Consider the following 15,283-nt stretch of genomic DNA (forward strand, 5'->3'; position numbering starts at 1 on the left):
GCATAACGCATGATCAGAGACGGCCAGGTACATGTAGAGAACCTCTTTGGGCAAAGGGCTGACCAGCCTCGGCAAGGAATGCAAGTGAACTTTTAATTTCTGGAAGGCGGCCTCAGCATCCGGCCCCCATTCAAACCTTGCCTTTTTCTTAATTGCCTGGAAAAAGTATAGGCATTTGTCGCCTGATCGGCTTAGAAATCTTCCCAAGGCCGCCAGACAACCTGTTAACTTCTGAACCTCTCGGATGGTACGAGGCGACTGCATGTCAATGACCGCCTGCACCTTCTCAGGGTTTGCCTCTATTCCTCTCTGATTGATAAGGAATCCGAGAAATTTCCCAGACTCAACTCCAAATACACATTTCTTGGGATTGAGCATGACATGGTGCTGCCTGAGTGTGGCGAAAGTTTCTCGGAGGTCCGACAGATGATCTTTCTGAAGTTTAGTCTTGACAATCATATCATCAATGTATGCCTCGACGTTTCTCCCAATCTGATCAAAGAACACAGTGTTTATCATTCGTTGGAAGGTAGCCGGGGCATTCTTAAGACCAAACGGCATGACCGTGTAACAGTATAACCCCTGATCAGTGACGAAGGCCGTCTTCTCCTGATCTTTCTTCCATAAAGGAATTTGATGAAAACCAGAATAGGCGTCCATAAAACTCATCAAGGCATGGCCGGCTGTTGAGTCGACCAGGTTATCAATTTTAGGGAGAGGGTAACTGTCTTTGGGGCACGCCTTGTTTAAGTCTGTGTAGTCTACACACATTCGCCAGGTGTCATTCGGCTTTTTAACAAGCACCACATTTGCAACCCAGTCTGGGAAGTAACATTGCCGAATGAACCCTGCATCAAGTAATTTTTTAACTTCGGCGGCTGTCGCCTGACTTCTTTCTTCGCCATGGTTCCGCTTCTTTTGCCGTACCAGCTTCTTTTTCGGATCCACGGCCAGTTTATGTACCGCCAGATCAGGACTAATGCCCGGCATTTCATGGACTTCGAATGCAAAGATGTCCTTGTATTCATTCAATAGTTTGTGAAAGTTGTCACCAAGGTTTCTCAGAGCAGTCGTCCCAACTTTGACTGTTCGGTCAGGACGTGAGTCGTCTAAGATCAGGTCCGCATGCTCACCAGCCGGCTGAGGGCGGAACTCATCCGGCCGCTCCTCTGCCAATGATTGCTATTTTCTTTCTTTTCTTGCGGCCCCTGTCTGGGATGCCTTTCTCTTTTTGACGCCTGCTTCTTGAACAGGCGCACTCTCCTTGTCAAGGTCTGCTTTTTCACCGCTTGACCCAGTAGCCATAACAGTGGGCTTGACATCCGAGAGATAGCACTCTCGGGCCATCCTCTGATCTCCCCTTAGGGAGCCGACTGTTCCATTATCCCTCTCAAACTTGAGCAACATAAGAGATGGGATTATAACAGCCTTGGAATTATTCAGGGTAGGTCGACCCAGAATCATGTTGTAGGCCGAGAGTTCCTCTACTACCAGGAACCGGACTACCATGTGTCGTCCTTCCCCTTTTTCGCCCAGGCGGATGGGTAAATCTACTCGTCCCAGTGGGTGGACGACTCCTCCTCCAAACCCTACTAAAGGGTGGGAGGCCGGATGTATGCAATCAGTCTGATATTTTAGTTTCGACAGACATTTGCTACTGATGAGATCTGAGGAGCTTCCGGTATCTATGAGGATTCGGCCAACTCTCTGGTTGGCCACATTATATTCAATAACGAGAGGGTCGTCATGCGGCCCCCTTACCCCTCCTAGATCTTCTCCAGTGATGACAATCTCAGGAAATGAATATTTGGACGGCCGTTCTTGGTGAACGGAATTTACATCTAACCGCCTGATATTGTCTTTGTTGCCCCTAATAGTGGGGCCGCCTCCTGAGAAGCCGCCTGCAATGTGTAGACGACTGCATCATCTGTATCAAAGTTGTCGGCCTGCTGATTCTTTTTGGCCGACTGCTTTTTTGAGGAAGTGTTCCCCGTAGATTTCTTAACATAAGTGTCAAGATCACCTTGCTCAGCCAGGCGGTCTAGGTACCGCATGAGACTGATGCAGTCATTGGTGTGATGACCAACATCATCATGATAAGCACAGAATTTATCTTGGTTCCGGTTGTTTGCAGAACCCTTCATGGGGACCGGCTTCTCAATTGAGATCCGTCCCTTGATTTCTTTTAGGATAAACTGGTTATCCTTGTTAAACGCATACTTTGGGGAGTATGGTTTGAATTCTTTTTTCTTTTTCTGGGCCGGCTGTTTAGAGGAATCAGCCGCCCAGACCTCTTTTCTTTTCTCATCTTTGTTTGACGACTGTTTCTGTCGTCCTTCTCTTTTGTCGAACCTTTTCCCGTCCGACTGTTTTATCGTACAAAGATCAGTCGCCTGTATATAGGCTTCTGCTTCAATCAAGGCCTCTTGAAGAGTCGCCACCCTTTTTCGAACCAAATCAAATTTGAAGGTAGACCCGTCTTTGAGAGCTCTGAAAAAGTCAGTATAAGCTACCTCATCCGGTAACCCTTGAATCTGTATTCTCATCAGGTTAAACCGCCTGATGTAAGAACGAAGCCCCTCCTTCTCACCCTGCTGAATTGTTCCCAAATCAAGGGTCGTTTTCTTCGCAGGGATGTTCATGGCAAAGTTGGAGGCAAATAAGTAAGCAAGCGTCCTGAAGCTATTTACACAACCAGTCGGCAGGTTGCCGAACCATTGTTGTGCGATTCCTTTGAGAGTCGCTGGGAAACACTTGCACCAGGTGGGATCATCCAACCCTTGAAGGTACATCAGGTTGGTGAATGCCATCAGATGGTCTTCTGGGTTAGTAGTACCGTCATAGGCGCCTACTAGTACATTTTTCACTTTGGCCGGCTGAGCGGCTTCAGTAATTTCCTTGGAGAAGGCCGACGGCTGTTCACCAAGTCTAAGCAACCGTAGCTGCCAGTCCATAGGTTGGACGTTTTTTGCTGCAGGTCCACCAAACGGAGGTGGCTGCAAAAAATACTGTTGCGGCACAAATGGTAATTTTGGTACCGCCTGATCGCTATGAAAGCCGGACTGACGGGAGGTGCCGCCTGACTGACTCTCATGATACGACTGAGTATGCCTCATCGAGGCATTTCGCAAACTGTCTTGAAAGTTTGAAGTAGAGGCCGACTCTGACAATCGGTCACTCTTCTTCTGCTCTAGCAGTAGCCGAGCATCTGTGAATGTTTGCTTTGACCCGTCCGCCTGAATATGACGAACAGGTTTCCTATTTCCTGTAGGATAACGAAATTTTGTGAAATCAAGGGCAGGTGGCTCCCGCTTCCTAGATTTAGGATGAGGAGTCGCCTCTCGCCCTTGAACTGGCTTCCTCTTCAGTGAAGTGGAGGGTTTCGGAGCAGTCGGCTTCTTGTTGATCAACTCTTGAATCTCTCCCTTGAAGTCCCTCATGAAGGTCATGAGTTCGTTCCTTGTGATGGGAGCAGACCCATCAGTCGGTTGTTGCCGAACAGGCGGTGCGCCTGCTGGCTCGCTTCCTGTTTGAAAATGCTCCCGTTCCCTCCTTTCGGTATGACGGGTACGTCGGGCCCTTAGGGTCTCGTCTGAAGCTGTATGAGCTTCAACTTCAAATTCACTTTCATGGTCCGACTGAACTTGAGGGTCGTCTAGGGGACGCCTCTCTTCAGGAGTCGGTACAGACTTGGATGCCATCTCAGAAGTACTCTCCCCACAGACGGCGCCAAATGTTTCGGGGTTTTCTGATGTCCTGCGGGAGAGTTACAATTCCGAGACTGGAACCGGACGCCTGTACCTGCAAAATAACGGAGACTCCTGTGAGCTCCGCCTCCAACGGTCAAGTTAGTACCTGATTAAGGAGTAATTAATGCGGAAATTAAAGTGATTTGGTCTCTCTAGGTGAGAGTGTTTAATGTAGGTAATCTGCTTTGTTAGCGAGATCCGCCGGTTATTACTGTGTGTAATTAATGTGTTTTTTCCGTAATGTTTCTGTTCTCTTTTTGTCATCCCCCTTAATGAGGATTAAGGGAGGTATTTATAACCTTGGGAAACGTGCCCATCCTAGGTTTAGGTAAACCTAGGGCCGATTGGGCTTCCCTCGGAAGTTGGGCCTGGGTGGCCGGTTTTTCCATTAGGCATGGAGTATGCCACATGTCTTGACATAACAGGTCCAAGGTGGACGAATAAGCGCGTGCCACGTGGGAAGCCCTGACTGTTCCAATTGGGGGACACTTGGCAGGACCTGATTGGTCCACGTGGCGCATTCCGATTGGTGGGAGCAAAATCCCCTAATCAATTAGTACTTTGTAGTAAACAATAAACAATCATATTCAATTGAAACGACAATGACCAAATGTTGATATACTTCGTATAACATAACAATGCACTGTTGAATGTCGATCCATGCAGTTATGTAGGATATTATCTCTTTGCCTTAATTAAGTTTACTAGTCTAATATTTTCAAAGTCTGATATCAACTGATTTGATTTGAATTTAATTATAAATAAAAATTTTAAATTGTTTTTTTATATTTTCATAATTAATTTATAAATAATTTTTTAATTTTAAGTTTTAATAAAAATTGAATTTTATAAATTCATTAGGAAAATTAAAAAAAAAATCAAAACTTATTTCTAAATTAATAAATGAATTTTTAAAATTAGATAAATGATTTATAATTAATTTTAACATTAAAAAAAAAACAAACAAACAAAAGCAGCCAATAAAAAATTAGTATGATGGTAGTCAATTTAAGGATGACTACCATAGAATCATCCTTTAATTAAGAGACGGAGGGAGTATTTATAGCAAATAATAAAAATTTATAAAGGTAAAAGCTAACGAACGCCTTGTGGACATTTGATAAGATAATATTTTCGGATTTTTCATGAAATACCACTGAGTTTTTCCAAAATTCACCATATACCACACAAAAATTTTTAATTCACCGAGTTTATGTACATTAACACAGAATGCCACTTTTTCTAATTGTCGTTAACGCCGTTAGTAATTAAGGTTAATTGTGCCACGTGGCTTTCACTTATTGGCTCTTATTAATATTATCTAATTAATTACTTAAATAAAGAATTAAAGAATTAAAAAATCAAAAAACAAATAAAAAAATCCACAGCCACCCCTTCATTCCCAGATCTGGCCACCAGAAACCACCCCCCTTCCCCAGCCCCGTCCCCTCCTCCCTAGTCTCACCGGAAACCCATCCCCCTTCCACAGCCGCAAGCCCGCAACCGTCTCACCTCCGCCGCAAGCCCGCAACCACCAGGCTACCATAGCCAACCAAGTTCGGTTCCACCATAGCCAACCTCGTCCTCCGCACCACCATCAAATTCTCTATCCTTCGCCGCAAGCCCGCAACCACCAATCCACCATAGCCAACCTCGTCCTCTCCTTCGCCGCAAGCCCGCAACCACCGGTCCACCATTAACGTTTTTCTCCTCAAAAATCGACCACCGCACCCCCATCTGCAACCCCCACAACCACCAATCCTCACTTGACCCCCTAAAATCGACCACCCAACCACCCTGAAACCCCCAAAAATCGACCACCCCAAAATCCCCAAAAATCGACCACCGCAAAATCGACCCCCAGTCGACTTTTGGGGATTTCGGGGTGGTGGGAGTTCTGGAATAGTGGTTGGGTCGATTTTTGGGGGTGGGGGTGGGTCACAACACCGGTACAGGGGGATTGGGGGGAGAGCGGCGCAGCATTGGGGCAGGTGAAGGGAGGGGTAAGCGCAGCCGGCCGGCGACAGGTGGAGGTGGTGGTTGGGGTTACGGTGGCCTAGTAGAGGATAAGGGTTTTTTTTTTTTGATAATTAATTAAATAGTTATTTTAAAAGTTAAATAATTTAAAAGGCAACTAATTACAAGCTGTCATGTGGCACAATTAACGTTAATGACTAACTGAGTTAACGGAAATGACATGTTGTGACATTTATGTTAAACTCAGTGCTATATGGTGAATTAAAAATTTTTGTGTGGTATATGGTGAATTTTGGAAAAACTCAGTGGTATTTCATGAAAAATCCGTAGTATTTTTGTAGAATATTAAGTTGTAATAAACATTTATTATAAATTTAATTACACCGAGATTGACGCGTGATTTTAACATGCATTCCAAAATTATTACTACTTAGGTAATATTTTAAATTGTCATATAACGTTTTGGGCGTTCGTTAACAAAAGCCAATTATGAGACTATATTAATAATTTGAAAATGTATATCAATATATAGAACACATAATAATAATAATAATAATAATAATAATAATAATAATAATAATAATAATAATAAATAACGTTATATTTTTCCTTGTATATAATACATCACATATAATATACAATAAGGTTAAACTTTTTCTTTTCAAATTGAAAATTACAAACGGAAAAAACATTGTAAAGGAACATAAGTAATAAGTATATTTCATTTTCAATAGAGTCAATTCACTTTTATTGCTGCCAAATTATTGAATTGGTCCACTACTAGAGAGAAGTGGGTGTGATATAAAGATATTTCAGGGGAAATTATCTTTCCATGTGGGTGTCCAATCAAAAAATGATGTTAATGTAAATTTCAAAAAATGAATTGGTCCACAAGAATTTAGGAAAAATGCACTGTATACAAAGGTAAGTGGTGTAACCGTGTAAGAATGGGGTGGATATAATAAGAGAGTTAAAAAAAAAATTGGTTGTATTAGAAAATAAGTGAAAATTTGTATAAAAGTGTAAATATTGTGAGGTAAAGGTAATAGTAAAATAAATAAATAAATAAATAAATAAATAAGTTTGCTAAAAACAAGCGAAGTAAAAGTGTTAAGAAAATTAAGAAACGAAAATTGTTAACTACATTATGAAATGAATGACTCTAGTCCACAGTGTTAACTATAACCTTAGACGACATTGCAAATAAATTAGGGTATGCCCACTTCCTAAGGATATTGATGTAGTGGGACGATGTTGAGCTTTATTTGTACTCCCTCGAATCCCTCTGTCCCTTAAACATTGATTATACATATCCCGATTTTTAATTTATAATCACTTGGACAACAACATGAATTGACAAAGTTATTTACGAAATTAAAGAAAGAGGCACTTCAAAATGGTATTCAAAACAGTAATTTTCGCTTAAAAGAAAAAGAGGAAGTAATTGCTCTTTCTATATCTTTATGTTTGTCTCATCTAAATAAATTATACGAGTATAATAAGTCTAGAATATTTAACTTGAGATGAGAGAAGTTTTGATCATGCTCATTCATCGGTTTGAAAAGGAAATATTTATATGAAGTCTTGCTAATTTCTCATGATGTTTATATTATCATTAAAAATTTCGTTGCTCAAATATATGCATCAAAGGAAGTAGTAGACAGCGAGGTCCAGGAACAATTAGTGTAGTCAGGGTAAGAAGACGAAGAACTAATTCTAGCAAACAGAACAACTATCAAACTAAACTCAATTGTCTCAATATATTACACAACGAAAAAAAAAAATCGAAGTACAAAAGAATCAAATTTAGAAATATAGGTATAAAAAATCAATCAAAATGAGCAAATAAAACTTATTGTAAAATATATCAAATTGCAACCAATTTGCAAAATAACCCAAAATATAAAATACAAGAGGTTTATGAAAAATAAATCACAACTAAACCTAAAAGAATCATCATCATTATACAATGCAACAACTTAAAAGTAAAATAAATAATTCTATAAACGACTTGCCAATGATGTACCAGTAGTAATACTAGTTTCATCTTTACTCAAATCCTTAGCCATTTTCCTAAGTAAATACTTTTGAATTTTCCCTGTTGAAGTCTTAGGAAGATCCTCCATAAACACAACATTTTTAGGCACCATGTAATGTGCCATTTTTGACCTACAATACTCTACTACATCTCTTTCCGTTGGTTTTTCTTTCAATCCTTTCCTCAAGCTTACAAATGCGCACGGCGTCTCTCCCCAATACTCGTCCGGTTTAGCCACCACCGCCGCCTCGTTAATCACGGGGAAAGTATACAACACGTTTTCAACCTCGACGCTACTAATATTTTCACCACCACTTATGATAATATCTTTAGAACGATCTTTTATCTCTAAGTACCCGTCTTTATGCATTACACCTAGATCACCTGTTCTAAACCAACCATCATTTCTCATGCATTTAGAAGTTCCTTCAGGGTCTTTAAGATACCCTAACATAATGGACCCACCTCGAAAGACGATCTCTCCAACGGTCTTCCCGTCCCGTTTAACGCGTTGTCCTGTGTATGGATTTATTATATCTATCCAGGTCATCCCGATGGTCCGGACTCCCTGACGCGCCTTAAGCCGGGCCCTTTCAAGGGCGGGGAGACGGTTCCAATGCGACTTCCAAGCGCACGAAACAATCACGCCGCCCGTCTCGGTGAGTCCGTACCCATGACCAACCACAAACCCGAGAGACTCCGCTCTGAGGAGGATGGGTGCGGGTGGGGGTGACCCGCCCGTTAGGACATGAACGGGCCAGGAAAGTGGGCCCGGGTCAGAGGTTAGGGTGGTGAGCATGTTGAGGACTATTGGTGCTGCACACATGTGGGTGACTTGGTGGGCCCGGATGGCGGCGTGAATGGTTGCGCCGTCGAATTTCTTAAGACAGATATTAGTGCCACCAACTGCCGCCATCCCCCAAGTAAAGCCCCACCCATTGGAGTGGAACATTGGTAGGGTCCACAAGTAGACCGGTTGTTTCGGAACTGACCAATCAACGAGCGAGTCCATCGTAGTGATGAACGAGCCACGGTGGCAATGCACGACACCCTTCGGGGACGACGTCGTTCCGGAGGTGTAGTTTAGCACAATCGGGTCCCACTCGCTTTCGGGTTGGATCCAGTTAAATCCCGGATCACCATTCTTAACCATAAGTTCGTATGTCGTTTGAAACTCTTTGCTTGGTTGGCAGATATTATCACCAAGCTTAGCTTTGAGGGTTTCGTCGCTAAGCGTGACAGGGTCGTAGTCGTATTCGTTATCGGTAACGAGTACTAAAATAGGACGTGGGTGCTCGGCAGGGAGTAAGGATATAGCCTCCAAAACAAGGGATTGAAGTTGATAATACACGAATACAAGTTTCGACTCGCTGTGACGTAGTAGGACGGAGATCGTCCTAGAATCAAGACGAGTATTAATATTATTAAGTACGGCCCCTGCCATAGGGGCTGCGAAATGTAGCTCATAGGCTGCGGGTACATTCGGGGCGACAACTGACACGACGTCTCCCCGTGTGATACCTAGAGAAGTAATAGAAGAAGCCATCTGAAGACATCGCTGGTTGGTGTCGGCCCACGTGTACGTGGTAGCCTTGTATACGAGGGAGGGCGAGTCGCTGTACACAATGGCAGCTCGCTCTAAGAGTGTTAATGGAGTGAGTGGGATAGAATTAGCTTGTTTTGGTTTAAGCTGGTCCATGATGACCTTAGCTTAAGATAGTTTTTTTGTAGCTATTTTGGTTATTTTTGTAAAGGGAGAGAGTAAGATAGATAGATAGGAGGACTGACACAAATGATAAATGCATACTTATAAGGAATTTATATATAGCAAGTTGTCAAATGGCAAGAAGGTGTAACAAGTCATTTAAAAAAAAAATTAAATAAAAAATTCAAAAATATATTTACAAAAAAAAAAAACAAAAACAAATTATTTATAAGTTACAACTAAGAGCTACCGCCTACCTGAAGTAATGTGAGGCAAAAAGCAGGTGAAGAGTGTAGACCATTAAAAAAAAATAAAAAAATAAAAAAATAAAAAAATTAAATTAAATTAAATTTTAACAATTTAAAATTAAAAATAAATAAATTAATTAAAAGAAAATTAAAGGGAAAAAAGGGGGTACAGTTAGGCATAAAATGACCAGAAATGGAGTAGTTTGGAAGTTGGGAAGGTTTTTGGTGCGCCAATATGTTCGTATAATAAATGTCATAAATGTGTACATTGTTGTGTTTAGGTTAAGAGTGATATTTATGCAATAATAAATTGAAACTATATTCCATATTTCCATATATAGCTAGAAATTGTGTTATGGTTTAAGAAGAAGGAAGATATATAAGAAGGTTCTAAGAGAAAAATATATACAAGTATATAAAAAATACTTTGTATTAAGTTTGAAGATAATAAAGAATATGGGTGAAAGGTTTATAGAGATTGTTTGGTTGGGAGTAGAGCTTGTGTCACGCAAAAGTTGTTATTCAATTTTTCTTTATTTAGCTATTGAATGAAAGACAACATTTTCATGGGTAAGGATAACAATTTTAATTACAAAGGTTGTCACATATTCTTCCTTAATTCTTCCTCCCACCCTTTTTGTTATTCCATGGTCTTCATACTCTTCAATTCTTATTTCTTTTTGTTCTTAAAGTTTATTTTTAGGAATCAGGTAAAAGGAAATGTACCATCAAATATATATATATACCACATTATTATTAAGTTTAACAAAAATAAATTGAAGTATTACATGTATTACACTTGATTTAACAAATTTGTTATAGTGTTTTAACCTAATACAGAGTACCAATTTCAGAATTATATTCAACTAATAAGTCCTTTTTTCCGGTCCTAATTTTTTTGCTAAGTAAACAAAATTATTGCATATTCCATAATCCATAGGGTTGGCTTTTTATAGGGTTGAAAAATCTTCTAGAAAAGACCTTTCCACCACCTTTTGGCTTTATTAGAAAGGGCTAAAGTGACAAGCAGCCATTAATTACAACACAATATTTGATGATTTCAAATTTAATAGGTAAGTATATACATTGAACTTATGAATTCTTATTAGAACTTAATTGTTCGTACTAAATAATACAGTAAATGAATAGAGGACGAACAAATATAAGAATAGATTTCAAGTTTTGATAGACATTAGATTGCAAATGTTTTGTGACTTTGGTAACATCTAATTTTTTGTTTTATAAAAACTTATTCATGTAGATGTGGATCCTATAAATGCTTTCAAAAACTTTCCTTACAATCTTATTTGTTCTTCTTATTTCACAATAATGAAGGTTCAAAAAAATATTTCCATTAGAAACCTTTTCATGTATTACTCCATATATTTCAAAATTAGTCATCAATTTAACTACTCTGATCTCTCTAATTTTCCTAAATGTTATACTTTGACAAGCATATAGTTTTAGACAATTTAAATGATTTTAATATAATAAGATTTACTCCCTCAGTCTCCATTTAACTTTTCACGGTCTCCAAGACGTATCTTAAAACGTTTATATCTCTATTTGTTTACGCGTAAAAATTATAAAAATTTGATATTAAAAAAATATACAATGTCACGAATCCAACAAGATCTCACATGAACATATAATCTCTTATATATCAACAAGAATTTATGATCAAAGTTTGTTAACTTTAACCCAAATAAGCCAAATGAGAATTATACTTGGACGGAGGGAGTAATAAATGAGATAGTTGAGATTCTAAAAAACACAAAAATTAATGAACAACTTCAAAATCGTTGAATAAGATCACTAAAAATACAAATATTAAATTGAATTAAATATTAATTAAAATCGTGATTTTAACATTCATTGAAACCCCAACCCATCCCACACTTGCACGGGCTCTGTGTATGGAAGATTGGCACGACTGCATGAGCATGTCATACCGAGTAATTATTTCTTGGTCTATTCTAGCTAAGCATGATCCACGCACTTGGCGCAATTTTTCGAGCCCCATAAGACAAAAACAAATGCTGAGGAAGTCAAGTAAGAAAGTCTTTTTTTTTGTTAAAAGTGAGAAAGTCTTCCCTCAAAATTTATCACCTCTCCGCTAAGAAATGGTATCCACTACCGGTAAAGGAAACGTATTAGAGTCACATATACCGATTATTACGTTGGTGATTGAAGAGATTTTTTTTTTAGGTAGAGATTATGAAAGTCTTCATACAAAACCATGCTCTAGTCTATCAAGTAGTATAAAAAGATAAGAAATTTTGTTATCCAAAAAATGGCCAACATCTTCATAAGTCAAATATGAGCATGTGGCAAGCTACGATATCCTGTTCATGCAAGTTTGCCACTTTACTTTATTCAACAAATTTGTCTTTTTATATAATTCTTCAAATTTTGGAAATTTTAGGACAACATATATAAAACTCTGAATTAATTAATGGTAAACCTTGAAAAGTTTAAACCAAAGAAAATAAGTTAATTACTTCCGTTAAAATTAGTACTAACAAATACGAAGTATAATACTCCCTCCATTCCTAAATATAGTTCCTATTTGAAAAAATAATACGAAAATGAAATTAAGAAATGGGAGAATGAAGTACTAAAAGTACACGGAAACTCCAAATTAATAATTATTTACATTAAAGAAGAGAGAAAATGTAATTTTTTACTTTTTCCAATGAAAAAAATATTAAAGTAAATAAGTGGAGTAATGATGCACATAAAATAAAAACAATTAAAGGGTACTTTTGACACTTCACCTAATAAAGACAAAAAAAAATTGAGGGTAAATAGGTGATTTCCAAAGAACATTAAATAGTAAAAAAGAAAATGAAAACTATAGTTAAGACCACCAAAAATAAAAATGGGGATTATATTTAGGGACGAAGAGAGTAATGAATTAGGAATAATTATATATGTGTGGTAATATCCAGTGAATAAACACATGATCTCATAGCATATAACTTTTTCCAATTTTGATTACAAAATTAATTAACTTTGTAAGTGAAATAAATGTCCATTTCACCTTAATATGGATTGCTATCCATGCTAGGAGATAATTTAAATTATAGTGGACTATTGTTAATTAAATTTGATTAAAAAAATAATGTATTCCCTCAATTCTTTTTAGGGAAATATTTAACGGTGACCCCGAACTTCTACTACGCACCAATGGTGACCTCCCTTTGTTTTTTTATTACACAAAATGACCCTAATTAAGAAATTTATCTCAATTATGAAATTAGTTAGTGTTATTTAGTTAAAAAAAACACTAACTAAAAAAAAAACCACTAACCCAGCTACCACCTCCACCCTCATCACCACCAGATGTAGCCAACACCGTCTCCACCCTCACTGGAGCCCGAACCCCCTCATCAAAAACGTCGACCTCCCACCCAAACCGCCGAACCATCGCCTTCACCCTTTCCTCTGCCTAAACCTTTGTCTCTGACCTTCGATTCTCACCCGAACCGAATCCTAACCTCACAACTCTCTCTCCTCTGATTCTCGTCGCTTCGTCGTGAGGCTTCGATTTTGGGCGGGGATCGGAGAAGGCGGAAGATAAAGAGAAAGAGGGTGGAGGAGAAGGCGGAGAAGAAAGAGAGAGTAGGAGGATCGGTGGTCAGTTCTAGGTAATTTGGTGATCTGAGGTGTCGATGTTTGGCTTCGGCGGTCTGCGGGTGGTCGGGGTTCTAAGTTCGACGATTTGGGAGAAGTCGATGTTCTAAGTTCGGCGATCTGGGGTGGTCGTGATTTGGGTTCGGCGGTTTGGGAGTGGTCTAGGTGGTCTCGCTGGAAAGGGAGATGGTGGCTGGGCCGGGGAGGTGGCCGGTTTTTGGTGGTTGGGTGAATTATTTTAGTTTTTTTTATTATTTTAAATGTAAATTTAACCATAGTTAACTTTAATTAATTATTTAATGAAATAAGGTTATGAGTGAGATGAAATTTTTCACTAAGGTCATTTTGCATAATAAATTTCCAAGAGGGTTACCATTGGTGCGTAGTAGAAGTTGGGGGTCACCGATGAGAATTTCCCTTCTTTTTATTTGACTCATTTGCAATCTCAAGTGATTCTATTACAAATAATATCTAATACTTTAACAATAACTTTTACTTTATAAATACTCATATGAGATCTTTTACTTATATTTAACTAGAGCTTCAGCTAGACATGTCCAAGAAGCTTTTTTTGGTTTGGCCTTATGTCACAACTTTAGTTGTTGCTAGTATTAATGAGGAAAAATATGTAATTAAATACTTTTAGGGGTAATAATATTCACACACTATTATTAAAAGTTCATAAAAAGAGATAATTAACATTAACAAGGGCGAATAAATAAATAAACATTTTAAAAAGTTTAATTGGTTAAACATTATTCATAAAAATTATCTCGGACTTTTTAAAAGACGATAAAGATAATAATTAAACTTTTTAAGAGCAAATAAACTTTTTAAAAAGAGCAAATATATTCAATTAAGTTGTAAATAAACTTTTTAAGAGCATAATTGTCTCAACATTATTCATAAAAGTTTAGTCATATTTTAGAAAAGGTAAATATGTAAATAAAAAAATTTAAGGGCATAATGATTTCAACACTATTCATAAGAGTTTAGTCCTACTTTTAGAAAGGTAAGGATTATGAATAAGGATATAGAAACAATTAAGTTAGACTGTGAATCAAATAAGTCGATTAGAATAATCGTATATGAGTAAATTTTTCCTAATTTAAATACAAAAATACATACATTTCTATAATTTTAAAGGGTAATGTTATATGTAGCACTAATGGGTAAGAATAAGCATTTAATATTTTTCCTAACTTGTACGAGTATTAATTTAAGAATATATGACAAAATCACACGCAAATCAGTGTAATTAATGTTATGATTTCATTTATTTTTGTTTTTTTCCATTCTTAACTACTTATATGTAGCCTTAAGAACTATGTATAACATTTTTTAATATTAAATTGAAATAAGCATTGAAATTTTGGCATATATTATTTTAATTTTTCTTAACAAAAATTGTTAGCTAATGCCTTGAGAGTGCTCAGTAGCATGATCCTAAAGGTTCACTTTTCATAATGTACTCACCAGGTTTAAACGAGAATAAACATACTTTTTCCCTTTTTTTAGTTGTATTACTTTGCAAATAGCGGATTTTTAGGCAATTTTTGGAGTAGAGGAAATTTTTTTTTTTTAAAAAAAAAGGAACCATGTGATAAGAGAAAAATAGAGAAAATTTATTAACTAAAAAGACAAGTAATACAACTAATTTAAAATTTTTGTATTTAAAAAGTGATGCAACTAAAAGAAATAACAAAAAGTACTCCGTATAAAATTGTAGGTAAAGTAAAATATGAGTATTCCCGTAAATAACTAAAAAAAATTTTTAAAAAAAAACATAGTAAAGCCCCTTTGAAAGGAATGAGTAAAGCACCAAATGACGCGTAAGTATAATTTTTCAATTTAATGCCACTTTACAGAAATTAGATTTTTTCAATTCATATACTCTGTACAAAGTTCTTGAACTCCATGCTAAATCTCA

The 15,283-nt window shown here is 37.6% G+C and overlaps 1 protein-coding gene across 1 annotated transcript; it reads right to left on the reverse strand.

Moving 5' to 3' along the window:
* Positions 1-7,705: 7,705 nt before the first annotated feature.
* Positions 7,706-9,735, reverse strand: LOC110711147 (probable acyl-activating enzyme 6). The gene has a single exon (XM_021889528.1). The coding sequence runs from the start codon at positions 9,461-9,463 to the stop codon at positions 7,727-7,729; it is 1,737 nt and encodes a 578-aa protein (XP_021745220.1). The 5' UTR covers positions 9,464-9,735; the 3' UTR covers positions 7,706-7,726.
* Between the last annotated feature and the right edge of the window lie 5,548 nt (positions 9,736-15,283).

The sequence above is a fragment of the Chenopodium quinoa genome, unplaced genomic scaffold (genome assembly GCF_001683475.1).
Source record: "Chenopodium quinoa cultivar QQ74 unplaced genomic scaffold, ASM168347v1, whole genome shotgun sequence".
NCBI lineage: Eukaryota > Viridiplantae > Streptophyta > Magnoliopsida > Caryophyllales > Amaranthaceae > Chenopodium > Chenopodium quinoa.

Bases quoted from the DNA above. Each gene is read 5' to 3' on its own strand.
- LOC110711147 (XM_021889528.1), bottom strand. From the start codon at position 9,463: ATGGACCAGCTTAAACCAAAACAAGCTAATTCTATCCCACTCACTCCA.